Source organism: Abramis brama, assembly GCF_963993115.1.
Source record: "Abramis brama genome assembly, chromosome: 5".
Lineage (NCBI taxonomy): Eukaryota > Metazoa > Chordata > Actinopteri > Cypriniformes > Leuciscidae > Abramis > Abramis brama.
In genome coordinates, this window is record NC_139967.1 from 6,422,220 (window position 1) to 6,450,142 (window position 27,923).

The window sequence follows — 27,923 nt, forward strand, 5'->3', positions numbered from 1 at the left end:
TAGTAAATGTTGATGTATGCGATTAATTGCGATTGATTTGATTAATTCATTCATTTAATTAGCTTTTTTACCATTTAAATCAAAGTAATCAACATGGAAGGAATGGTCTGCAAACAGCCAGAGCAGCAGGATACAAAAAAGAAGGGGCTCTTGGGATTGTTTTCCCCTCCACTGCGTATGTGTGCATTCATGTCACATTTCCGTTGACCTAGCTGGCCACATGGTCAAGACATTGTTTATGCCGACCATTTCATGTATTCTCACACATATTGTGCTCAGAAATACAGAAAAATACATATTATATATTTTTAAATATATTAATTATATATTATGATATATATTTTAATATATATATATATATATATATATTTTTTTTTACAATTTTACATTTCAGAGTAGTTTAATTTAAATTAAAATATTACTTAAAAAAAAAAAAAGATTTGTACGTTATTGATTTTCTTATTCGCAAACAAGAAATAAATAAAAACATCATGTACTTGACATAAACCACTAAAACAAAAACATACATAAATCAGAAATCAAAAGAGTTAGTCAATAAAATGGTTATAAATAAGTAAGTAAAATAAAAAAGGGGGGCAGGGGTGTTGACAACACCATAAGTTCATACAAGGGACTATATCATATTGACCATGACCATTATTTTTGTCTCACCACATGTTGCTACTACTGTGGATTACAGAAGTGCAAAAAAAAAAAAAATTCACCATTTATCAAAATAAATATCAATCTTACCTTGCAGACTATAGGAGAGTTCTTCAAGGACTGCCACCTGCCCTAAATCAGAAAGCCACTCATAAAACGGAGGCCTTGCGTAAGATTTCAAGCTTTACACAATCACACGTCTGCCCAACATGATGCAGCTCTATGAAGGCTTATTACCGCCACTGAATAAAAACTTTTTTCTCAGAATTGCATGGCAAACTTGCAATTCAGATTTCTTTCTGAGAATTGCGTGATATAAACTAGAAATTCTGCTTTTTTCTGAGAATTGCTTGATATAGCTAAACTTAAACACTGGACTTCTGAGCATTCTCTCTGACATCTACATCATTGAGGATTATCCTTAAAGCCCGCTCTAAACAGCAAAATATTACATTTTCTAATAGAATATGTTAAAGGTGCTCTAAGTAACTTTTTTTACGTTAACCGAACAGCTTCGGAGTCATTGGAATGGTTATATGACTGTTTTCGGGTTGAATGGTGGTCTTCTCACACCCCCCGAGCGCCTGTGAGCGGAAAAACCACACTTGCAACTTTGGGCCGGCGGGCCGCAGCGTCAGAAAGTATCGCGTGATATCAGGTCTCGCGATGTAACGAATTGCTTTACGGCACTGCACACATACACTATCTAAACATTTATATGCTGGCCTTCTGTGTATCATACATACCTCAGTGGACATGGCTCCGTGCGTTCGCCGTCTTCTTTGAAAACAAATGCACAGGACCAGCGGGAGAAGATGGTAGGGGGGCGAGTCGCCAACGAGTTTTGACGACAGTGTTGTCAAATATTTATTCCGAAGCTGTAGGGGGAGCTCTATAGAGAAACCCGCGAGCAAAAAGCGAGAAAACAGCGAAGAAATCGGCAAAGCTGCATAATGCTGCTTTAAGTTTGCCTGTGCAAAAGTCACAGACACAATGCTATATAGTTGCCATGCAGTTGCTAGGTGGTTACTAGGGTGATCTGATTGGTTGCTTGCAGGCCCAAATCAAAAGTGCCCAACCCCAAGTCTCTAGAGGCACCGAGCACCAAAAACAAGCAGCAGCCACCTTTTACATTTCGTTGTGAACCAGAACAATGAGCTTATGCTGCGTTTACGCCGGGTCGTAACTGTAATTACAAGATGGCAACCCGTGACATTCAACCCAGAGCTGTTCACGTCCTCAGACTCTGATTTATGCGTTTCAATGTCAACACCACAGACTGTAAAAAAAGATGGACGACGCCCCTTCACTCTCTTCCATTGGTGAAAAGTGAAGCTGCCAAAGTCCTAATATGGCACTGACATCTTGCGCAGATTTGGGACCTGCTTCTGCGGAGTAGTGAGCCGGAAGTAAAGCCGCAATATAAAGGTCCCGCCCTCACTCCGACAGAAATGGTTAGTACAAAGTTTACTGTGTGAAATAAACAGTAGTGGACACGTAGAAATTAACGTTGAAGCTCTAATCTCCTACCGAAAATAAATAAATAAATAAAGTCAGTTGGTGCCTTGGTGACTACGTCGTTTAGAAAAGCTGTCAATCACACAGCTGTCAATCATGACGTCACATTCCCATTTTTATAGCATCAAATAACGAACTAAGATCAAACTTATTTTAAAAAACGAACACTTGAACTTAAATCAGTGTGATAAAAACTACCTAAAATGACAGACAACATCTTTGAAAAAAATTTATTTGAAGATTTGGCTTTCAGCACTTGTGCGACACGCTTGGTCAACACTATCAACACCGAAATGAATCTGCAGCAGTCAGGTGGCACAACTAGAGCTCTGTAAGTTGTTTATGTTTATTATTATTGTAATGTTATGTGCTTTGAGACATGAGGTAATTTAACTTTGCAGACTCTGCTGTGTGTGTTTTGAAGGAGGTGTGGCTTTGGAGACGCTCTAAAGGGAGGGTGGGATCTATGCTTTCAAAGCTAGCCTCTCTGAAATTGCCTAATCTACCTTTAAGAATATTGCATATTCAACAAATAAGACATTCTTAACAAAATATTTAAGAAGATTTCTTAAGAATCTTAAAAAGACTTTCATGAATCCGGCCCTTGGTTCCTAGATATGCCTCAGCTTCCTCCTTCCATGTAAGTTGTATCATCCACCATATAAAAATTGAAATTCTGATTGCTTAGAATTGAGTTGAGGTTCATAGCACAAACTCCCATAAGTTACACACCAAATTCTAAGTGTGACCAATAGTGCTAGGGGGGCAGGGGTACGCGTTAGCACAGAGCACTAGTAATGCATGCTTTGTGGGGGTCATTCCAAAAGTATGTCTTCAAATAAGCAAAAACACATTTCAACACCTCAATGGCACTCAACGATGTCTGTGCATCTGCTAGACAAATATTCAGTGTCTCAGAACACACAATGACAGCATTCTTGACTCGACCGCAAGCAAGATACAATGCAACCTTGTAATTCTTCCCTGTCCTGTTTGCACAAGCCCATTCAATAGTCGTTCTATCTCTCCCTGACACTAGCATGCACAAAAAACAGACAGAAGCGCTGATGCGGGGCAGAAAACATGCATTAAAGTATGGCTTTGCGCCCTTTTATGAGGCTGCAGAACCTGAAGGAGGTTGATCAAAAGGAAGTGCATGTACACACACGTGTGCACACACACACACGCACAAGTAGCACGCTGCTTTGAGTGTTTAAGGCTCCTTCGACCATATCACGCAGTCACATCTAGACACACTGTTCCCCCATGTAAGGGTAGGAGTTCAGGGGCCAGCGAGTGTGGGAACGGGGGATTCTTACAGCTTGAGACGAACGCATGATGCAACAGAATCTCCTGTTCTATACATGAACATGCACATGTTAGCATCAGCGCTTCTCTATACTCATACATTGAAAAGTTTTCTAATGTGCTCTGAGCTATGTGTGAAATTCATATCAATATAATACACAGAGATGCACAGAAAACCACAACTGAACTGATGCATGTTATAAATATCACACCCAAGGTAAATATTTAACACTCACCAAAGTCCATACGAGAGTAATAAGCATTTTATAGAAATAAACATTAGAAAATATAGTGCCATACATGTTAATTTGGTTATTTATTTATCTGCTGCTTGACACAACCAGCTCTTTTTAAGGAAGCTCAATGGCTCCACTGTCACAAGGTTACAAATATATGCAAAACACAGTTTCGTGGGCTGTAAGAAATATTTTCAGCAAGTTAATACAGGCCAACAGTTAGTTTTAGACCCTGATCACATCAATAAAATATAAAGAAGTAAATTAAAAAGTGCTAAATAATCAGCTAATGAAACACATATTTACATTTTGCATCAAAACATTTTGCATCTACTGACAGTGTTAATAGATAATGCACAATATTATTTATATATATATGTATATGTGTGTGTGTGTGTGAGTGTGTGTGTGTGTGTGTGTGTGTGTGCATCTTTAAAAAAATATTGGTCAAAATAAACGTTCTAGGGTTGTGAGATGATTAATAGCGATTAATCATATCCAAAATAAAAGTTTGTGTTTACATAATATATGCGTGTGTACTGTGTATAATTATTTTGTATATATAAATACATACACATGCATGTAGAAAAATGTGATATTTTCAAATATTTAAATATAATAAAAAATAAGAAGAAGAAGAAAATATATAATACAAATTATATATATATATATATATTTTATATATATATATATATGCAAATATTTCTTAAATGTGTGTGTGTATTTATATATACAAAATAATTATTATTTTGCATATTGCATATTTTACATTTGCATAAACATGTTTACGAGCTCATTTTACATGTGTATGCAAATGAGCATGGCACATTATTATTACTATTTAAAATACATTATAAACTAAAGTACAGGCAGGATTTCCGGTCGCTTGTTCTATATAATGAAAAGCACATCTGGCATACACTCATTTGCATACACATGTTCACGAGCCCATTTCACATGCAAATGACCATGACATATTATTATTATTATTATTATTATTATTATTATTAATAATAAAATACATCATAACTAAAGTAAAAGCGGTGTTTCCAAAAATACATTTGTATACACGAGCCTGAGTATGGAAATTAGCTCGTGCCACATTATTATAATTAGTAATAATAATGTATATGTTGTGTAACAAAAATTACGTAATCACTGGACTTAATTCGATGCCATTAAGAAACTTGTAAGCGGGTGTGAACGCATGAGCACGAGCAGTTTAATCTTATCAAATTATCGTAATAATTTTACGCTGCTTTCTTTAATTGCCAGTTCGAAATGACGCAAATTCTAAGAATTCGTACGTAATTCACGTATCTTTCGGACCGAGCCAGGCACGCGCTGTGAAACTGCGTGATCCCTTTAAACTTTCTTCTGCGCGTGACAAGTTCATTATAACTTTGCAATAAACTTTGAAAGGGAAGATAGCATCGCATAACCTCAATAGCCAATATATGAGTTATATGAAACTTTCATAATAATTACTGCGGTGTCATAACTGTCGGAGAGCAGAAACAGGAGACCCCCCCCCTCTCGACTCAAACTCTCACGTTCTGCGTTATCTGCACTGACCAAGAAACTTCTGGTCAAAAATGTCAGGATATATAGCACGAACTGTTAATAATTTGCAGAATCCTATTAATCATCTTAACTTACAAGAAGAGAGAGCTATGGTAATGATTAAACATGACTTGCCTGCCAGCCGTGGTGTCCGTTACTTTCTCTGTCATGTTGGATGCGCGCAACAACAGTCCTGCGTAAACTTTCAGGAAGGAAAAAAAAAAAAAAAACACACACACACAAACTTTCCATGGACACAGCGACAACAAGCGACGAAAAATCCTTGATGTGGCGAGACGCACCGAGTTTCCGGCAAAATAAAAGCCCCATTTCGTGTGCAAAGCATAGACAGTATATAAACTGGACACAGCGACCCCATAGGTTTCAACGGAGAGAAGTTGAAGCACATTAGAAGCAGTCACTTCCTGATTGCCGAGCGTACTGCGCAGACTCAAACTGAGCTTGACGACGTGGATGTGACGTGAGCAGCCTGCCTGACAGTTGTAAGTTTTCTAGTAGCCGTGCCAAGCGAAATCGGAACCATTCCCTTCCGAATCTCGCAGAGACGGAGAGTGTGAGTAGGAGCTGTCCATGAGCTAGGAGAAGGAGCAACGTCATGACTCTCTATGGGCTTCTCCCTTTACTCTATCGGACTTTATGCCTCTACGTCCCCCCGATTGATTGCGAGCTTCTCTTCCTGTCTCTACGGTAATTTCCAGAGAGTCGCGTGGTTATGACGCAATCGTTAGCCTACTTTTACAAAAACTGCTTCTACGGGGCCATAACGTAAGATACAAGGTATTTTTTAGAGGTTTTTGTCATAGACATCATATAGAGACTAGATGCCCTATTGGCTGCTGGGCACTGAGAAATGCGGCCGCCGTCTTAAACCGGTCATACTCCTAGTTTCGTTGTGTGGCAGCAGTTAAGATGACAGAGCACTGTGGACCATCGCAAATAGTGCCCGGGGGATTACTTTTAACATTACCGTACTATTGGTTGTATTTTGTGAATAGAATATTACCAGATAATTGAGAAGGAGCAATGATCTTTGATATTACTGTACTGAAAACATAGCTAGCTAACGTTAGCTAGGCTATGTTTACTGCACCAGCCGGTGTTCACCCAACATGGAGAGGTGGGGTAAAGTAATAATTACAAGAGCTTCTTGGTTATTTTAGTCCCGTCCGAATGTGCTATCTCAGTAATCATTACGGACAATGTCAGTAAAGATAATGGCGACTTTTACCTTCTGTGAAAAGGTCCGGGAAAATAACCTCAGGTAACGTTTTAATAGACGTGCGAATAGACCCACTGTAAATCAAATAATTTCGTGTTTAAAAGTAGTTTCCTGTGGTTTTTCAAGTATTGACCATAGGGTATTGACACGCCTGAAAAGGCATTCAGTTGCGTTCTAGACACTGGGAGAAGTGCGTTAGCGTTAGGTTAGGTAAGTGCCTGCAGCCTATTACCAACACAATCCAAACTGAAGTTAATTCATACATTGTTCGACCGGACATAACTGTTTTACACAAATAACCTAGCCTATGTGTGTGTGTGTGTGTGTTATTTGTGTTTGCACACGTGATATCAGGAAGCAATGTAATACACACACGTTTCTTCAACTTATTAAAATATTACTTTACTGCAACTATCTGTTTCTGCTTCTTTCTCATATTTATAGTGTGTGATTTATAAAATACCTTATATCCTACATCACATATTTTGATTTTGGATGTCTGGTCACTTTATATCTTATATCTGAATATTATATTACTGTTAAGCCTACTATGAATATTAAAATACGCCGAACCATGTGTCCTGTATCATAGCTACATGAATGACCTTTGCAGCAAAAAAAACCCGCTTGAAAATCAGTTCGGTATTTAGTGAGGTATGATTAATTAAATGCGCTGACAGCTCATTGCACCTGCCATTCAGATTACACTGAGTGGAGCGGGTGACCGGTCTAAGATGGCGGCCCCACGGCTCGACCGCGCTAGTAGGCAGTAGCGATCGATAGGGCGGTCTCTATGATGTCTATGGTTTTTGTAACCTTCACATGCAATTGCATCACTATTAATATTCATGATATTTCAAAACAAGGACATCATGTATAAAAATGGTTTATAATGAGAAACATTAAAGAGCTCTTGATTTATCAACATCTTGATATATACACAGGGATTAGGGTGATACAAATGAATATAAAACTACAATAAAAATAAATACAATTAAAAATAATACAACACAGTTAAAAAATAATGATAATTACACAATTATACAAATTAGAATTACATGTACACACACACACACACATATATATATTTATATATATATCAAACACATATTATGATATAATATGATTATAAATGTTGTAAAAATATGCTATATGACTGTAACTATTTGACGTCATGTCAACTCCCTAATTTAAAGTCCCCATAAAATCAAAATGGAAGTTTTTTTTGGCTTTTAGTATGAATATGTTAGCCTTACTGTTACCTATAAGCAAGTGTGATCCAAAACAATGAAAAAATTCACATTTAGAAGGTATAAGCATTCAAATCTTCCAAAAATATGGATAATTGATTTTGATGACATCTCTCTGCACTTCAGCTTCTCATCAGATTTTCTGTCCAATCAAAAGCTCTCTTGAATCTGAAGCTCCGCCCCCTACATTATAAATAGACGCTGATTATATAAATTGTTCACTTGTTCACACGTTTACTATTTCCTACATGGTGAATGGCACCAAGTGCACTATATAGGGAATATGGAACGATTCAGACAGTCTAAATATGCTGTCCATTGGGGCGAATGAAGTCTGGTTTCGCGTTAGTGTCGTGAACAGACCAGAAAACATACCGGACCCATTTGAATTCTGCTCAGAATGATATATTTTAAAGTGGTATGGAGATTAGGAGGAGAAACGATAAGAGATTAGGAGGAAACTGCGGCTATGACGAGCTCAACGGCTCTGACCGAGCTGTGATATAAACAAAACACTATTGGCTATTTTAAAAACTGTTCGATACTTCCCGCCCTTTCTTCAACACAGTGAATCGTGCTGCGCGTTTCAAGCATGGTTTCAAGGCACTTCAGTGGGTCTTTAATGTGGTGCTTTGGGACTTTTATTTTAAAAAAACTTCAGGTTCAATGCTTTCTTTGTGGCTTCACATGATATATTTTGTAGTTTCCGCTGTCAAATGTGTGTGGTCCATTAAAAGCGTGTTACTAGCTGTGAGAAATATGAAATTGTCAGGTTGTTAAGAAAAAGCAATGAAATCTTCATTCAGTGTAGAAAAAACGTTCCACAGTAGTAACAATGCCCTCGAAACTTAATCTTTACTTCCATGTCCTTGAAAAGGCCATGAAGGGCATATATAAATGTAAAAGTGTATGTTTCATAGTTTATTTCTTATTATGCACATTGCTGAAGAAGAGAAATGTACCAAAAAAAGTCAAGAGCATTGAAATTTAGAAACCATCCACCAAATAAAAATTCAATACATTCTCCATACACGGACATTTCTAACTAATGCAATGACATGGGATCAGTGAATGAACCCCTCAGTCTTTCAGAAAACGAACTACTCACCAATACAAAGCAATGCTGAGCCACCTTGTGGTGAAATTGTGCGAGTACACATTTTGAAGAAGAAAAAAACACACAAATAAAATACATATTTTATCCCAATGCTCATCTTTATTTGACTTGATTTTTTTATTTGAAAAAAATTACATTCTTGTTTCCTTCAAATGAAATATTTGACCCAATGTCATTTCAGTGCCTGTTTTGACACACTGGTTATTGCAATCAAGCTTCAGCTTTTATTTTCACGGTATTGCAGTACCGTGTTCATACACAAACTGTTAGGATTAAAACCATGTTCATCTCTTAATTCCCATTTTATTTTGGAATCTAACACAGTGTTTTATATGAAATCTGAAGGCACTGCGGTAGGTCAGTCAAGGACCCTATTTAGTGTTACTGTAGGCAATACCTCCCCAAATATGATTACAGGATTGCACACAATTCGTACCATTAAAAAATGCATTTTGAAAAAGCCATAAATAAATTCGAGAGCTGTGTGTATAATGAAATGTTGGTCATAGTATGACTATAATTGGTCCGTTTTAAAAAGCAAGGCAAAGCATTCACAAGCTAATTGGCAAGTATGATAATATATAATTAAGCATAGCAAGGCTTAGCATAAAAATTAATAACATTGCTTAGAAGATCCATTGGCCGAAGATTACATGTTAGCTGTCTAATTAGATAGCTTCATTGTCTCAGACACTTTTACATACTTTAAAGTTAGAAATCATTTTGGCAATTCTGTTTTTGCCGGGTTCGATTGTAGACATCCTAAAATTTAGCATAAAATTCACTCAGGCTAACTTGCTTTTGTTCATTTTGTTGCTACATAATATTGAAAAATTATTACAAATGACCATAGACCAGCTTTGGCACTGTAATATTTAACATTCAAGATGATTTTGATTCTGAAAACACATATTGTACCGCTATTCTATTTTTTATCAAGACCAACATTGTGAAAAAGGATTCACAGTGTTGTTCTTACTCAACAAGTAAGACGTCAATTTAAAAATATACATATTAAAAATAAAATAAGAACTGGCAAGCCACTTCAACATGAGTTTCTAGGAAAACCCCAACATGAAGCTAAGTACGAGACTTTACAGTTCATCTAAAAAGAAAACGCCATCATCATTTACTCATTCTCATGTCGTTCCAAACCCACATCAACTTTCTTGCTTTCATGAACAAACAAAGAAGTTTGGCAGAATGTCCTGAATGCCCTTTTTCACAATGCGGACTGGGACTGTCGAGCTTTAAAAAAGCACCATAAATGTAGTCTGTACAACCTTTGCACCAAATCAAACTCTTTTAAAGTCACACATATTTTATATGTCACACACACTCTTTTAAAGTCACACACTTTATTTTTCACTGATAATCTTCAGAAAAACAGACTGTAATCCTTGTCTCACAACTTGTGAGGGACATTAGGTTAAGATGATTTTAATAGCATTTCTGAATTAAACTTCAGAAGCGAAAACTGCATAAAGTTGAAATGAGATTGAAAGATTAATTTAGGTCAACCCTCAACAGTTCAAAGTTTGGTCACCTGCTGTATTTAAAAAAAGAAATGAACTTGATTTTTCTCACAGTTGTGGAATGTGACATGAGGTTGAGTAAACAATGACAGAATGTTTCTTTAAAAAATGGCTTGGTCTTGTTTTATAAAAAAAAAACAAAAAAAAAACAGTAACAGTGGACAAGTGATTTTCATTTTGATGCTCTCACTGTTTTTAGATGAATTTGACCTATTATATCTTAAATGGATAGTTCACCCAAATATTTAAATTCTGACATCATTACTCGCCCTCATGTCGTTCCAAACCCGTAAGACTTCTGTTCATCTTCGGAACACAAATGAAGATATTTTTGATGAAATCTGAGAGCTTTCTGTCTTTCTATTGACAGCTACGCAACTACCACTTTGATGCCTCAAAAAGTTCATAAAGAGATCGTAAAACTAATCCATATGAATTGAGCGGTTCACGATCCCTTTAAATGATGAACAGATTTAATTTAGGCTTTTATTCACATAATATAAACATTCAATGCACACATCAGTTGTGGTAAACGGACACTCAAGCTTAATGTTTGAGAACCAATTAGATTCATTCTCGTGTTACGCAGCATGTTTGAGCTTCAGCAAGAACCAATGAGGTTTGTTGTTGCGAGTCAAGCAGGTTCGGTTGAGCTTCTGTTTATGTTCGCTGATCAATGTTTATATGTGAATAAAAGCCTAAATTAAATCTGTTCATCATATAAATCGATCGAGTCTCTTCAGAAAATTTGGACTAAACCGCTCAATTCATATGGATTAGTTTTACGATCTCTTTATGAACTTTTTGAAGCGTCAAAGTGTCAGTTGTGTAGCTGTCAATGGAGGGACAAGGCAAAAACACCTTCATTTGTGTTCCCGAAGATGAACGAAAGTCTTACAGGTTTTGAACGACATGAGGGCGAGTAATTAACGACAGAATTTACATTTTTAGGTGAACTATCGCTTTGAACCATGATTGCACTGGTATGCGCATGCGTGCGGCTGCATATGTTGAGTCTCTTGCAGACGTCCAGCTTCGTTCATTTACTCTGCAGCCATTCTGTTCTCAGTTCAGCCACCTCTTTGCCATACCACTCATGTAGTTTGGAGAAGCAGGCCGTGCCGGGAGAGACGGGGCTCTCGAGCGACCCGCCGTTGGTCTTCCTCCGCGGAGGCACCGGAGGTGGTCTGACTCCACTTGCCCTCGCGCTGCAGTCCCCGTCCCAGGCACAACCCTCGCTGACACCATTTGCCGAACTGGTGTGTTTACTCCAGGACACCCCGTTTTCTCTGCTAGACAGCCCCTCCTGCGAAGGCCCCGTTATGGCAGTGTTCTGTAGGGACGGGGTGGAGGTTCGAATGCCCGCTTCTGCCCCCTGCACTTGCGTCTGGTGTTTCTTCGCCTTGCTTTTGGCTTGTAACGATCTCGCTTCTTGTACCTCCTCCAGCTGCCTCTCCAGCTCCTTCACAACCAGGCGCATGTAGTCGAAACTGGCTCGGGACAGAGCCTTGACCCACGATTCCATCGCGGCCTGGCTCTCCGCAGCCATCTTGTACACCCTCGCTTTGATGCAGTCGAATTTGACGGCGAAGGCGAACTCTTCGGATTCGGACTCACAGAGCTCCACCGTACAGCCTTCCAGGACGATGACGCCAATGGGCTCTCGACTTTCCTTCTCCTCGAAGTAGAACAGCATGTTGCCCTTCAGGATAAACCAGCGGCGATGGTACGCCGTGTTCCGTTCCCCTTTCTTAAAGAGGAAGCCTGTCTTGTCTGGAGGAGAGTTGCATGTGGCATAATGCGCCACGCTCCTCTCATTCAACTTCATGATGGCGAGGACACCCGTCTCTGAAACAGAAATTAATCAAAACTGAGTTTACACTACATACATTTACAGACTGATAATATTAAACAGTTAATAATATTGATTTAACCCAATTTTCTACTTGTCATATTGCGTAAAAAAATTAAATAATAATTTAAAAAAGTTGTTCTGCATATTATTTATCAGTCAATATATATAAAAATGATTTCAATGCACTTTTATTTGGCTGTTAGCTTTCTTAAAGACTGATTAGATGTGTTTTGCAATATTTTATATCCAATCCAATATATAATATAATATTTTAAAGATGTGAATAAAAGTGATGAAAAGAATGAAAACACACTATTGTTCAAAGTTTGGGGTCTGTTTTTTAATGTTGCAGTAAAAGCAGCAAAAAAAAAAAGAAAAAAAAGAAAAGAAAATTATATATATATATATATATATATATATATATATATATATATATGATTATATATATAATTATATTTTCAAATGTAATTTATTCCTGTGATGGTGAGCTGAATTTTCAGCATCATTACTCAGTTACTCATTACTACAGTTTTCACTGTCACATGATCCCTCAGAAATCATTTTCACTGTCATATGATCCCTCAGAAATCATTCTAATATGCTGATTTGCTGCTCAAGACAATAAACATTTCTTATTATTGTCAGTCAAAAACATTTGTGACTAATATTTTTTTGTGGGAACCACAATACGTTTTTTTTTTTTTTTTTCATATGGTAATTCTTTGATGGATAGAAAGTTCAAAAGAACAGCACTTTTTAAAAATAATTAAAAAAACTTCAGTAACATAATAAAAATCTTTACTGTCACTTTTGATCAATTTAATGCGTCCTTGCTGAATAAAAATATACATTTCTTTTAAAAAAAAAGTTTTACTGACCCCAAACTTTTGAACAGTAATAGATCTAAATTCACCGTTCTATGAAAGCTCTTCTGCGAAGCCTTCACGTTTGGCCTGCTTCCAACCGTCAATCAAAACACCAGCACATGTAGAACATCTCCATCCCATTTCTGCTCTAAAAAAAATATAGAAACAGCCACACACACACACAGTGAAGTCAACAACTGATGTGTCATAATTACAGGAACATTCCACTTCACACATCTGACCTGGTTTAAAACAAGCAAATTCCTCTTTCTTAAAACAAGTGCCATAAATAAAGGTCTGTGTGGGGTCTGGGGTGACTAAACTATACATGAATCAGACCTAACGTCAAAACCATGTGACAAAACAGTCAAAATTCACACACACACACATACATATACATATACTAATCTAAAAAAATAAATGTTTGGTGTGTGTGTGTGTGTATATATATATATATATATATATATATATATATATATATACACACACACACACACCAAACATTTATTTTTTTAGATTCATGACTTTTCCAGCCCTGGACGCAACCATATATCCTTGATATGCCAGATACCATCACTTTACCATGGTACCACTACCACACAAAACTTTTTATAAAGATCATACAAAATTATTTTCTGAAGTACCTTTGTATATACTAAAAGTAACAAAGTTGTTTGGACATTTACTATGATAAATTTACTATGACATCCATTTTAGTACCATGTCAAAAGTACCAGCATTATATCCGGTAACTGTATTTTTTTGTTTTGTTTTGTATTTTAATGTTACATTTACAAAAAAGGAACCAATAAGCCCCATGGTAGGTATCATGTTTTAGACATGTTTCATGGTATTTACAATGGTGTTCTTGGAGGTTGCATTTAATATCATGTAAACACCATGATACATGCATTTCAGTATCATGGTATACATCAAAATACCATGGTATTACTATCTGATACTGTTCCACGGTTCTGCCACAGTAAAAACAAACAAACACACAGTTATCAGTGATACAACCAGCTAATACAGCCTACAACTAAAGTTTGAGTGATCCAGACAGCAGTTTTATAACTTACCACTGTGCGTTCAAAAAAATAAAACTGTAAATGACATACACACATTTCAAGTGCGCATCAGACTGCTGCAGAAACACTGTCAGACCACATCTGCAGGACAGTTAGGCTACATGCTTTAACAAAGGTGTTAAAAAAGCTAATATAACATTATCAAACTCATTTACACTCGTAAAGAAAGGAAATCATCCATCACCATAAGCAAAACATGTGGAAATGAAGTCAACATGACTTATAATACAGTCTTTGTCATTCTCGACTGAGCTCGAGCAGTTTGCTTGACAAACCATCAAAAGCAGCCTGGTTACTAGCGTAAAGCTGATGAAGCCGCGTTACAAAGATAGAGAAACTCATGAAGAGAAAGCTTGAACGTCATTTCGAGCATTTATCAGTGTTTAACTTGCCTTCTGAGTGTGTTATTGGACGCCCGCAGACTGCTTTCCTCCCTTCATTCTTCCTTTCCTGGCTGGCGATCACGTGACTCTACAGGAATCTCTCTAGTAACAGCAGCAGTGCTGCGCGCGCTCATGTGTGCATAATAAATTACTCACACAATCGGTTATTATAAACATCACAATGAGTCTCTCACATATTTAGACTTAAATTTGAGATTGGATACATGATTATGTATATATGCTTTCATACTCTATATATGCATTTCGTTTGGTCATAAGTATCTGCTCTTTTTGGTATGGTAGCAACACCCTGCTAGGAGAAAACAAACAACTAAAACCAACCTAAGATGGTTGGCTGGTTTTGGTCTATTTTTTAAGCTGACCAGGCTGGTCTGAACACCAGGTTGGCCAGCCTGGGAGACCAGCTTAAACCATCTAAGACCAGCCAACTAGCCTAGGCTAGTTTTAGCTGGGGGTTTCAGAAGGGAAGGTACAGTGATGATATCAGATGGTAATACCATGGTACATATCCAAAGCAACATGGCATTACCATGATCTATAAGGTACTGGTGACTTTTTATGGGTGGTTTTGTAAGTGGTAGCCTAATGTTGGTGTTTTGGAATTTACCATTGTATTCACAATACCATCCCTGCTGGAAACCCAGAAGTAACTGGTTAAAGCTGGTCTCCCAGGCTGGCCAAGCTTGTCAAATTGGTCTCTCAGCTTGACCAGCTAAGACCAGCCTGGTCAGCTAAAAAAAAGTGTCCAAAACTCCTCTAAAACCAGCCTGGGAGACTAGCTAAAACCAGCCAACCAGCTTATTTCAGCAGGTATGACTGTACATTTTTATTTAGTTTTTAGGTATGACTGTACATGTTCAAAGAATATGAGAGCAGTACCATGGTACATTTTTGCTAGTGGGGGTTTGCTATGCCAGAACTTTAGGCCAAGGGAGTCAATATTCAATAAGCATAAACTGACAGAAAGTGCATAGTTTCATTATGGAAAAATAAGCATGTTAAAAAAATGTGTATACAGTATGTAGAACTAGAAATAGAATGATGCTATAAGTTTTCATATTGTCTTTTTTAGATTATTGGAGTCAAAGTGACTCTGTTCTGCCAAGATAGACATTTGGAGGGTGTTTCGGCCCAACGCACACATTAATAGATCATCTATTATTTGGACTGTAGGGACTGAGTCTACAGTCAAACCAAAATCAAACATTCAATGTCACATTGGTAGCATTAAATAATGATAGTAATAATAATGATAATTATTATTTAAAATCATACTAAGATATTTAGAAAAATCTTCAAAATAAGCCAAAACACTAAACAATGCAGTTACAGCAAAATTGATATTTATTATGGAAAATAAGAAAGAAGATGAAAGAAAAAGGTCTTAGTCCCCAATATATTACTATACATACAGTATCTTCTCTGCTTATGTAATGTACATGAAGGACACATACAGAGAGTTAAAAGGTTTGAATGAAAGACTGTTATTGAATACTAAATGCTAAAAGAAGGTCAATTCAATTTCACTTGAAACAAAACCACTCGCAGTGTCACGCATTCACACAGACATGCATTCTTGGTCTCTAAATATGTAGTGAAAAAAAAAAAAAAAAAAAAACTCTGATCAGTAATAACAGAAATTGCCTCAGGCTCACTTCAGCAAAGGCTTCTGGGAAATTGAGTTTTAGTGGTTGCCCTTGTCGATGAACCGCGTCAAGCTCCTAGCTTTCCTACCATCAACATTTAACCGAAATCCCAGTGCTATCAGAGGACTCTTCAAACGCCCTGCATAGCCAAACCTTTCAGCAGCCAAACAATAAAAGTCTCCTGTACATTTGACGACAATTTCTGAAATACAGTAAACACAAACTACACAAAAAGGAATGCTGTAGAAACTAGTACAATATTAGATTTTGATTACATCGTAGTGCACCAAATCATTTTTACAATGTTTTTGATGCAACACTCATTCACAAACATTTACTAAAAGAATGAAATGACTAAAGAAATTGTATAAGATATTAAAGTGGGTTAAAAGAGAGAAAGAAAAATGTGCTTTGAATATTTTTTTTATCTTACATACATAATCCCCTATAAACATGTGCCTTTTACCGAGATCGAAGATGGATGGATCTCTATAATATTGATATTATGGGTCCTGTACATCATCCTCAAACAGACTTCATTCATATAGTTTCAACAACAATGCAATCTCAGAACTGTATGCCAATATCACAGAGTTGTAGTGTTTGCCTTTACAATTGAGTTGAAATTTAGTTTGTCTGGCTGTGATTGTCCTTTTAACATTAACCATGAAATTACAACAACAAACATTGTCTTCTTTGGAAACTTGCACTGATGAATCAATCTCTAAATGAGACCAGAAACGTGTTTGAAGAAAGCAAACAGAGTCCATTCTGATTTCATGTTGACTTTAAAGTGGCCTGTTACAAGTTGGGGGAAGAAACAGTGCAAACAATTGCACGTCAGTCCATTTTTGGCTCTATAACCCTCTCCTCTCTCCTCCAAAAAGGGTTTTTTAATCTAACTATAACAGTAGTTCTGCTAGATCCAGGCAGAGCAAGTCTCCGACCCGGCTATATCCAAAGAACCTGTAAAAACATTCATATTCAGAGAGCAAAACAACACTCAATATCATAACAAGACACAGTAACTCCAGTGTGGGGGTAAATAAGGAACAAAAATAGGACAAAAATGAAATAATAACCAAAGACAGCAGTGCTTAACGATACACGACCACAGTTTTGACAAATACGACATTCGTCCAGTTGGTTCTTTCTGCCTAGAATACACAGTAGGCTTAAGAGTCACTGTTCTTCTGGGAAAACAACAAACAGAAATAACATTTAAGGTAAAGAAAAGAGAGATACTCAAAGGAAATATTAACAACGATAAGTACAAAAAAAATCTCAAGTGTCTATGGATTGAAAAAAAGCTCTTTGAGTCCCAATGGAGATGAATATACAAGTAAGTGAATGAATGAATGAATGAATGAATGCCTTTTGTGAAATCTCATCATCTTTAAATCTCTCCTCCATTGGATTTCTGATGCTCTAATGACGCTACATTGTGGCTATAACGTTTGCGCTCTACTTCCCTGACTGGCAAGCAGTCAGAGTACTTCTATAACAGTTCTCCTCCAGGCTGTTTCAGTAGAGCAGGTATCGGTCATGAGTGGGGCGCAAAAGTTCGCAGGGCCTGGTACAATCTGTTAAAAGAGGGCCGGTCCACGATGTCACGGCTCCAGCAGCGCATCATCAGCTCGAACAGAGAGGATGGACAGAGTGGTGGGGCGGAGAGAAAGATCTAGAGAGAGTGAAAAATAAGAAGGTCAGAAGTCTTTTTAGATGAAACCTCCAAAGAAATAATGAATTTCATGCAATAGTTTTCATCCTGCAACAGTGCATTCATTCAAACTCACTGTAACTTGGGATTCACTCACTTCAAATCACAACCCAAATCAAAGGCAATGTGTGTACCTGTCTGCCCTGGTTTCGGAAGAACTCGCCGGTGTTCTCGATGACCTGTTCATCAGACAGCAGGCTGTAGGGCTGCTCCTTACACAACGTGAAGATCTCCCACAGAGTTACTCCAAATGCCCACACATCACTCGCTGTTGTGAACTTCCCCTAGAAAACACACACATGTATCCCGTAATGCACCGATACAAAGAAAGAAAGCCGCTGCTGACTGATGTCTCCAGCCAATAGTTAAGTCAAAACGAATAGCTTTGGAACAATTCATACACTACCGTTTAAAAGTTTGCGGCTCAAGAAACGTTTCTTATTATTATCAATGCTGAAAACAGTTGTGCTGCTTACAATTCTGTGGAAAAGTTTATGCTTTTTTTCAGTAAAAAAGTTGAAAATAACAGCATTTATTTGAGATAGAAATCTTTTGTAACATGATAAATGTCCTTACTTTCACTTTTGATCAATTTAATGCATCCTTGCTGAATAAAACTATTACTTTCTTTAAGAGTGTTCACAGTTGGCATGTTTGGTTTGATTAAAATTGACCCTGGTGCGGTTCATCTGAATAAGCGAATGCTGCCATCCAAACCCTGGTGCGCACCAAACAAGCGGACCGAGACAGCTAATAAGATGGGTCTCGTTCTGCTTCTAAACAAAAAATATGATGTGGTTTGAATGACATGTGAAAGCAACACGGACCACACGGATGTCACAAGATGACCCTAAAAAGGACAGAATGCTCAAGCAAACCTGTTTTCTCGTCATAATCGCGAGATGGTCCATCACAGTTCAGTACAGGCATCAGAACCACGTCTCCTCGCAGCAGATCTGTGTTTGTGTGTGTGACGAAGGGATTCCTGCCGCTGTTTTGACTCCTTTATACATTTTATAAGCTCTTCACGAGTTCTCAGCTGGTCAAAATACCATCATATGTAGCTACGGACATACAACGAGTACATTTATCCCAGAACACAGCATTGTTTTGGATATTCGGTAAGTTCCGTATCAAAATATACGTAATAAAAGCCGACCAATCAGGTTGTGAACATATCCCTGTGCTTTTAGGTTCGGTATCTTCAGGTTCGGTGTTAAAAATGCCAATGTGAATGCTAAGCGGACCAGGAATAAATGTTTTTTTGTTGATCTGGACCAAATGAACAAAGCGAACTGAACTACAAGTGTGAACACCACCCTGAAAAAGAAAACCTTACTGACCCCAAACTTTTGAACGGTAGTGTACATGCATGCACCTTTGCTTTTAATCAACAGCTTGTCTTTCCCTCACCAGTAGGATGCTCTCCCAGGCCATCCAGCGTATAGGCAGTACAGCGCGCCCCTGTATACGATAGTAATCGCTACTGTACAAGTTTCTGCTCATGCCAAAATCAGAGATCTTTATGGTGAGCTGGCGGTCCAGGAGGCAGTTCCGTGTGGCCAGATCACGATGCACAAAGTTCAGAGAAGCCAAGTACTTCATCCCAGAAGAGATCTGCACCGACATGTGCAACAAGTCAGCAATGCTGCAAAGAAACAGAAATAAAAGAGTCAGGGATGTGAACCAAAATATGACTTTGAATCAGTATCATCAATATATATATATATATATATATATATATATATATATATATATATATATATATATATATAAATAAATAAACACACATATGTAGGAAAACTTCCCCAGAACATTCAATTTCAAAGTATGGAAAAGAGCAGCATTGAGTGAAACTATGTTGTATCAAAAACGGCTGCCGTTATTTGAAATAAAGCTTAAATTAAATATAAATCTTAGAATAAAACCTAAAAATGTTTTTGCCTTGCAACAAACTAAAATACACAATTTTAATTTGAAGTGCTAAAACCACTAAAGAACTGTCAAACTGAAAAAAATAAATTAAAGTTTAATAGAAATATAAAAAAAACGTAACATCATTACATAACAAACATAACTAAATTACTAAAACTTAAACTACAATTAAAATGAAAATTGAAAATATAAAAATAAAAACAAATGCAAAATATTAATAAATACTATAATAGTAATAAAAATACTAAAATAACACTGGTGTGAAACAAAGAAGGAGACCAACATGAGGGTGAGTAAAAGATACAAGAGTTTTCCCTTTTGGGCTAGTAATTCATTTTCAAAATTAGTACCTGTAATAAGATTTTACAATGTTGGTTTTTAATTTCAGGTTTTCAAAAGAGAACAGATTGAAATGACTTATTTATATGTTATTATCATGACTTGAAGACTAAGAGGTCTCACGTGAAAACCTGGCTTCATTTTAACCCTGTAATCTGAAACATTTCCATCATAAACTGAGAGCTGACTTGAAACTTGGAGGTTAAGTTGAAGAATTCAAAGGTTAAGAATGTTAAGCTTGACTCTGACTTGTAGAAAAGCAATCTGACCCCTGTCTGGAGATGAAAGTCTGTACATGTCAGGGTTCTTCATAATGATGGACACACACCTGACAGACGGAATGTTGTTGGCGTGTGTGAGTGTGCTCTCCAGCTCTCTCTGGGACAGGAACATGTTGAGGTCTCCGTTCTCCATGTACTCCGTCACCATGCAGAGCGGGTCGGAGCTCACACACACGCACAGCAGCTGAATGATGTTCGGGTTATTCAGACGCGACATGATCTTTATCTCCTTCAGGAAGTCATTTCTACAGACAAAAGTCAGAAATTATCATGGGATCAGGTGAAAGGTTAAAGGTAAGCATCCATCACTAAATATTGATGTGAAAATAATAATGAATAGTGAAAATGACTGATGGCTGTGTATTCTGAAACAATTTTAGACATTTTTATGGAGAGGTACACCTTGCTAGTACGGGTTGAACCCCCTTTTAAATTCAAAACTGCGTTAATTCTTCGTGGCACAAATTTAACAAGATGCTGGAAACATTTCTTAGAGATTGGTTGGTTGCACATCCATGATGCGAATCTCCCGTTCCTCCACATCCCAAACCTGCTCTACTGGATTGAGACATGTGGATGCCGTTTGAGTTTAGTGAACTCATTGTTATGTTCAAGAAACCAGTTTGAGATGATTATTATCCTGCTGGAAGTAGCCATCAGAAGATGGTTCACTGCGGTCATAAAGGGATGGACTTGATCAGCAACAATACTCGGGTAGACTGTGGCGTTTAAACGATGCTCAATTGGCGCTAAAGGACCAAAAGTGTGCCGAGAAAATATCCCACACAACATTACACCACCAGCACTGCCTGAACCATTGATACAAGGCAGGATGGATCCATGCTTTAATGTTGTTTACGCCAAATTCTGACCCGACCATCTGAATGTCGCAGCAGAAATCGAGACCCATCAAACCAGGCAGCCTTTCTCCAATCGTCTATTGTCCAGGTTTGGTGAGCCAGTGTGAATTGTAGCCTCAGTTTCCTGTTCTAATCGGACAGGAGTGGCACTAGTGTGTCTGCTGCTGTGGTCCGTCTGCTTCAATGTCTGACCTGTTGTGCCTTTTTATCAGCTGGAATTAAGTCTGGCTATTCTCCTCTGACCTCTGGCATCAACGAGGCATTTTCGCCCACAGAACTGCCACTCACTGGATATTTACTCATTTTCAGATAATACTCTGTAAACCCTAGAGATGGTTGAATTTCCCTGTAGATCAGCAGTTTCTGAAATACTCAGACCAGCCCATCTGGCAGCATGCCAAATTCAAAGTCACCTATATCACCTTTCTTCCTCATTCTGATGCTCAGTTTGAAATTCAGCAAGCTCATCTAAATGCCTAAATGAATTGAGTTGCTGCCATGTGATTGGCTGATCCATGTGCCAATCAATTTTATTCCAACCAGTCTAATTACATACTAATTACATAACCATTCCGAACTCTTAAGCAGGAACTTCCCAGAAGTACTTAAGGCAGTCTCACTCCATGATGCAACTTTCCAATCAAATGTTAGTGTTTTTTTTCCCAAACCTGGCATTGCTGGTGGCATCCGCTCTGAGTTGCTTAACTGCTACCAACACCGGCTTGCCGTCCTGCTCCGGTAACGGTGCGCCCTCTCCCAGAAACTCTGCCAAACCCTCGGCCTCACACAAATGCACCTGAAAACAGCAATGCCAGCAGACAAGAGAATGAACATATGTGAAGCATCATACTTAAAGGTATAGCGGAGGATTTTCCCGAATTTTAGAAAAGAACCGCCCTCTCCACTTTTTGAAAAAACGCACATGCGCAACACTCTAGCTTCTCCCGAGAGGGAACGCCTATTAAACATGTGCATGAGAGAGCATGCACGAGCTAATCATAGCTTACATGAACTTTTACTAGCAGTGATTTTAAATGGATTTCTCTTCGCAAATTCTTTGAAAAACTTCGCAACTGAGGCATCAGTGAAGCCCAACCTGTGTTTTGAGCGCACGCCATTGTGTGAATCGTGTGCACGAGCACGTACGACGGCCTTACGTAAACATATCACCAGAATGATTGACACTTAGGAGGACCAATAGTCTTGATGATCCACCCGGAAAAAGAAAATCCTCCACTATACCTTTAACATGAGAATGAAAACACGCTTGCATGGGCTCCACTAACAACAAAAATACCATAACGTACTATTGTATGCTCATGCTATATTTTGATTGATTTAGTGAAAAATTGGAATACCACACTATATAAATATTTTAATCACAGTACCCATATATACGATACCGTTCAAAAGTTTGGGGTCAGTATGGTTTTTTTAAATACTTCAAATTGTCAAGGATGCATTAAATTGATCAAAAGAGACAGTAAAGACATTTATGTTAGGTATGTCAGAGGTGCAGATTTGAGCAATTTGATCGGTCTTAAGACGGCAAAGTCGGGCCTTACAGCGGCCCCCACGGTACAGTCTTTACAGATGTCTCTTGTAAATGCGCGCTCGATTTCAAACAAGACATTCATCTTAAATGATTTTATATTGCATAATGTCTTGGACTTCCTATTTATTACAGAGACATGGATAAATCGGGATGAGTGTAGTCTTTGCGAGGAAATTTGTCCACCTGACTATATGTTAATTAATACCCCGAGACTGATGGGTCGTGGTGGGGGTTTAGCTACTGTTTGTAAGCAGCAGTATAAATGTCACCGTTTATCGACCGCATGTTACTCGAGCTTTGAGGTTCAGTTATTAAGACTTGAGTTTTATAAGTCTGTTTTGGGAGTAGTTGTTTATCGACCTCCAAAGTATAGCCAAGTTTTTATTCAGGAATTTTCTGAGTTCTTATCCACTATTTTATTGTTGTCTGATCATATTTTAATTGTTGGGGATTTTAACATTCATATTTGCTGCCCTGGGAAGCCTTTGGAGAAGGAGTTTTCTGATCTGATGGACTCATTTAATTTTATACAACATGTATTTGGTCCCACACATGAAAAAGGACATACTTTGGACCTTGTTTTTTCTTTAGGTCTGTCTATTTGTGATGTTGTTGTAAATGATGCCTGTATTTCAGATCATTTGCCTGTTACTTTTAATGTAAATGTACAAATTGTGAAGGTGGAGCATCAGCCTTCTTATTTACGCTCCCGTACAATCACTCAGTCTACACCTCAGGCGTTTGGTGATATTTTTATTACTCTTTCTGATGTATCATGGACTGAGTCTGTAGCTACTACGGCAGATCCAGATGAGTTACTTAGTGCTTTTAATTCTGTGTGTTCTGGAGTTTTAGACTCTGTTGCTCCATATAAGATCAAGCATAGTAAGGTTAATCATCAGCCGTGGTTAAATGAACAAACTCGGGCTCTTAGACAGCAGTGTAGGCGAGCAGAACGGGCTTGGAAAAAGGATAAACGTATGATCTCTCAACAGATTTTACGTGATTTACGTATAGGATATCAGAAGGCTGTAAAGGATGCTAAATCAGCCTTTTTTTCCAAAATTATATCACAGCATTCAAAATCACCTAAAATTTTGTTTCAATCTATTAATAGGTTTCTAAACTCAAAAACTGTCTCAATACCACCATCCACTGAGTGTTGTGAGAAGTTTTTAAATGTCTTTCTAGACAAAGTTAACACAATTAGATCAGGTTTTCATGACTGGAATGGCTTGACAGGAGACATTTTAAAAAATGTCAGCACGTTTGATAAATTTGATTTGGTTTCAATTAAGGATATTAGTCTTATTATTGGTAAGTTGAAACGCCCAGCTGCTAGTTGGGATGTCTTGCCTTTTGATTTGTTGGCTGCGACATTCGATTACACAGGGCCTTGTATTACTGCTATTGTCAATTGCAGTCTTCATACAGGCATTTTTCCTTTAAGTTTTAAGCAGGCGGTCATTCAGCCCCTTCTTAAAAAGCATACTCTTGACCCGTTGGATTTTAATAATTATCGGCCCATTTCAAAGCTGCCTTGTATCTCTAAAGTTTTGGAAAAGGTAGTCTTATCTCAGTTAAGTTCTTTTTTGGATAGAAACGAGGTGTTAGATGTCTTTCAGTCTGGTTTTCGGGCTGGACACAGTACTGAATCAGCTTTACTGCGAGTCTCTAATGATCTATTACTTATTGCAGACTCAGGCAATACTGGGGCTCTAATCATGTTGGATCTTAGTGCAGCTTTTGATTTAATTGATCACGATATTCTTATTAATCGTTTGGAACACGTTGTAGGGCTGAGAGGGACGGTTTTAAAATGGTTTTCCTCATATTTAAGGGGGCGTTCAATTTCTGTCAGGGTTGGGGATTTTTCCTCCAGGTCAGTTTCTCTGGATTGTGGAGTACCTCAGGGTTCAATTCTGGGACCTATTCTCTTTTCCCTGTTTTTGCTGCCTCTAGGCCAAATTTTTAAGAAATATGGTATATTTTATCACCTATATGCCGATGACATTCAGATTTACTTACCGATTGGAGCTGGAGGATCAAGCCCTAATTTATCCCTGGTTGCTTGTTTAAAGGAGGTTACTAGTTGGTTACAGCAAAACTGCTTGCAGTTAAATGCCAGCAAGTCTGAAGTCATGGTGTTTGGGATGAAGAAGGATGACAGTGGTATAACCGATCTTCTAGGTATATGGGAAACATACGTTCAGCCTAAAATAAGAAATTTAGGTGTAATTTTTGACTCTGCTCTTATGTTTGACCATCAGGTTAAAAATGTGGTAAAAAATTGTTTTTATCAGTTAAGGACTATTGCGAAAATGAAATCTTTTTTGACTGTTCCTGATCTGGAAACAGTGATTCACGCATTCATCTCCACACGCTTGGATTACTGTAATGCTCTATATGTAGGAATTAGTCAATCTCTTATTTCAAAATTGCAGCTGGTTCAAAACGCTGCAGCGAGGCTCCTTACTGGTATTAAGAAAAGGGAGCATATTACACCTGTTTTGAAAAGGCTTCATTGGCTCCCTGTGAAATATCGGATACAGTATAAGGTCTTGTTATATGTTTATAAAGCTGTTCACGAGTTGGCCCCGGAATATATCAAGGATTTGGTGCTTATGAACTCTGGTAGATCTCAAAGGTCCTTTAATTGTTTACTGCTTTTTGTTCCAAGAACTCGTCTTAAAACGAAAGGGGATCGAGCTTTTTCAGTCGTTGGCCCTAGACTGTGGAATGCTCTTCCCCCTGATATTAGATCTGCACCGTCAGTTGATGTTTTTAAAATTCGTGTGAAAACGTATTTGTATTCTGTTTCTTTTAATCCTTGACTCTGTCATTGCATATTTCGATTTTTTTGTATGTTTTTCTTGTTTTTAGATGTACAGTCCTTTGGTCTACGGCGTAGTAGAAAGGGCTATATAAATAAATGAGACTTGAGACTTGAGACTATGTTACAAAAGATTAATCAAAGAATCCTTAGAAAATTATCAGTTTCCACAAAATACTACGCAGCACAACTGTTTTCAGCATTGGTAATATTAATAAATCTGCCACCATAGTAACAGAATGAGGATCAACTGTGTTAAAAAAGTATCAGTAACACTATTGCAAAAAAAAAAAAAAAAAAAATCCTTGGCTCACACTCTAGATTTAAAATGTTTTTCTTAATAAAGCCATATGTGGTCACTAATAACAGGGTTTTCTGGGAAACACTCAAACATTAGGCATTGCAGCACTGTTTGTATAAAACAAAGCATAAACAGTGTGCAAAAAGTAACTCAGAAAAAGACAATCCAAGTGGCTCCAGAAGAGAGTCTACGAAACAACAACAGCAGCGACTATAAAACCTCCTGCTGTGGTTCATCTACACTCACCTCACCAAACTGGCCTTCTCCCAGTTTCTCTCTGAACAGCAGTCTCTCCCGAGGGAACTCGGCCACCGAGATGTCCTTCCGCGTCAGGGAATCCACGGTGAGGGCCGGAACGGCGTACATGTTGCTGCCGGTGACGCCCTGCAGGCTAATGATGTCAGTTTCAGCGTAGTGCGGCACGCTGCTCTGAAAACACTGGTGTGGGGTGCACAGGGTAACATCAGGTTCGGCATATCCTCCGCTACAGGCTACAGAGAGAACCAGACGTCAACATGTCAGTAATTGTCATTTATATCAACCCATTGTTTTCTGTTTGTATTTTGTGACACTTTACAATAAGGTTGCATTAGTTAACATTAGTTAATGCATTAAATAACATTAAAAAAGTTTTTATATATATATATATATATATATATATATATATATATATATATATATATATTTAAAAAAAGTTAGTTTAAAAAAAACAATTGTTCATTGTTTGTTCATGTTAGTTCAAATCCATTAACCCTCATGTGGTGTTCGGGTCATTTTGACCCGGAGAAGATTTTCTTTTTCCCGAAAAATACTAGTTAATGTTATCGCTTTGTACTGAAACTTAGTTACTTTATTCACAAATGGTATAACTACTTCTGAAATGTTTTGTGACAATTTTCTTAATTTTTTAGGGGGAGTTTTGTCACCTTGTCACTCTTGTGGTGTTCCCGGTCAAAAATGACCGGACTACAAAAAATAGCTTATAAATCAGTTGTTATGCTATATTATCACCCGATATTGGATTCAATCTTTTTGTCAACTTGTTCTCTTTCAATTAGGACTGGTTTTATATTTCTATTTGCATCTGATTAATCGTAGGCCTCATTTATTTGAGAGTAGGCATCTAATTTTTTGAGTAAAAAAAACATTATTTTTGAATAATTTTGGAAATTTTAAATAAATTCTGAAGAAAATTGCCACTGTTGATCACACTAGTCTACTTTAATATTTCACCAGGAATTTTGTTTTGAAAAACTTTTATTTTGTACAAAATGGCACATTGTTACACTTGTGGTGTTCCCGGTCAAAAATGACCGGACTACAATAAATAGCTTATAAATCACTCATTATGCAATATTATCACCCAATATTGGATTCAATCTTTTTGTCCACTTGTTCTCTTTCAATTAGGACTGGTTTTATATTTCTATTTGCATCAGATTAATTGTAGGCCTCATTTATTTGAGAGAAGGCATCTCAATTTTTGAGTAAAAAAAACATTATTTTTGAATAATTTAGGAAAAATAAAAAAAAAATCTGAAGAAAATTGCCACTGTTAATCACACTAGTCTACTTTAATTTTTCACCAGGAATTGTGTTTTGAAAAACTTTTATTTTGTACAATATGGCATAGAGTTACACTTGTGGTGTTCCACTGGGCCATTGAGGGCCATTGTGGGCCATTGTTTCAATGGGCCATTGAAAGTGAATGGGAGAGACCAATGCAACCAATGAATGGAACAACACAAAATATGTATCATTTTAAAGCTTAGAATCTCAGCTTTTTAATGGATCTAATCACTTTGATCAA

General features: G+C 37.5%; 4 protein-coding genes across 5 annotated transcripts in view; 1 reads left to right on the forward strand and 3 right to left on the reverse strand.

The window, feature by feature from the left end:
- sh2b3 (SH2B adaptor protein 3) overlaps positions 1 to 5,550 on the reverse strand; it is a 46,920-nt gene extending 41,370 nt beyond the window's left edge. Inside the window, exon 1 of the mRNA XM_084113794.1 lies at positions 5,424 to 5,550. The gene's annotated coding sequence lies outside the window, so the exon portion shown is untranslated. The remainder of the gene's footprint in view (positions 1 to 5,423) is intronic.
- LOC311082737 (uncharacterized protein) overlaps positions 1 to 27,923 on the forward strand; it is a 212,721-nt gene that overhangs the window by 168,686 nt on the left and 16,112 nt on the right. The window lies entirely within an intron of this gene.
- LOC311082739 (sesquipedalian-1-like) lies at positions 8,975 to 14,712 on the reverse strand. 2 transcript variants are annotated; one of them, XM_084113797.1, is made up of 4 exons: positions 14,632 to 14,712; positions 13,199 to 13,294; positions 11,292 to 12,278; positions 8,975 to 10,969 (listed from the first exon to the last, which is right to left on the reverse strand). In XM_084113797.1, the coding sequence occupies exon 3, from the start codon at positions 12,256 to 12,258 to the stop codon at positions 11,470 to 11,472; it is 789 nt and encodes a 262-aa protein (XP_083969923.1). In that variant the 5' UTR covers positions 12,259 to 12,278; positions 13,199 to 13,294; positions 14,632 to 14,712; the 3' UTR covers positions 8,975 to 10,969; positions 11,292 to 11,469. The 2 variants fall into 2 exon arrangements, with proteins under 2 accessions (XP_083969923.1, XP_083969924.1); XM_084113798.1 differs by having other exon boundaries at positions 13,199 to 13,299.
- The window catches only part of ddr2l (discoidin domain receptor family, member 2, like), a 39,422-nt gene continuing 27,463 nt past the window's right edge, over positions 15,965 to 27,923 (reverse strand). Inside the window, exons 12-17 of the mRNA XM_084113793.1 lie at positions 26,360 to 26,604; positions 22,093 to 22,220; positions 20,612 to 20,809; positions 19,423 to 19,657; positions 18,144 to 18,293; positions 15,965 to 17,970 (exon numbers count right to left, since the gene is read on the reverse strand). Of these exons, the coding sequence (XP_083969919.1) occupies positions 17,833 to 17,970; positions 18,144 to 18,293; positions 19,423 to 19,657; positions 20,612 to 20,809; positions 22,093 to 22,220; positions 26,360 to 26,604 (1,094 nt within the window). The 3' untranslated portion in view covers positions 15,965 to 17,832. The remainder of the gene's footprint in view (positions 17,971 to 18,143; positions 18,294 to 19,422; positions 19,658 to 20,611; positions 20,810 to 22,092; positions 22,221 to 26,359; positions 26,605 to 27,923) is intronic.

Coding starts and splice junctions, on each gene's coding strand:
- LOC311082739 (XM_084113797.1), bottom strand. CDS start 12,258: ATGAAGTTGAATGAGAGGAGCGTGGCGCATTATGCCACATGCAACTCT.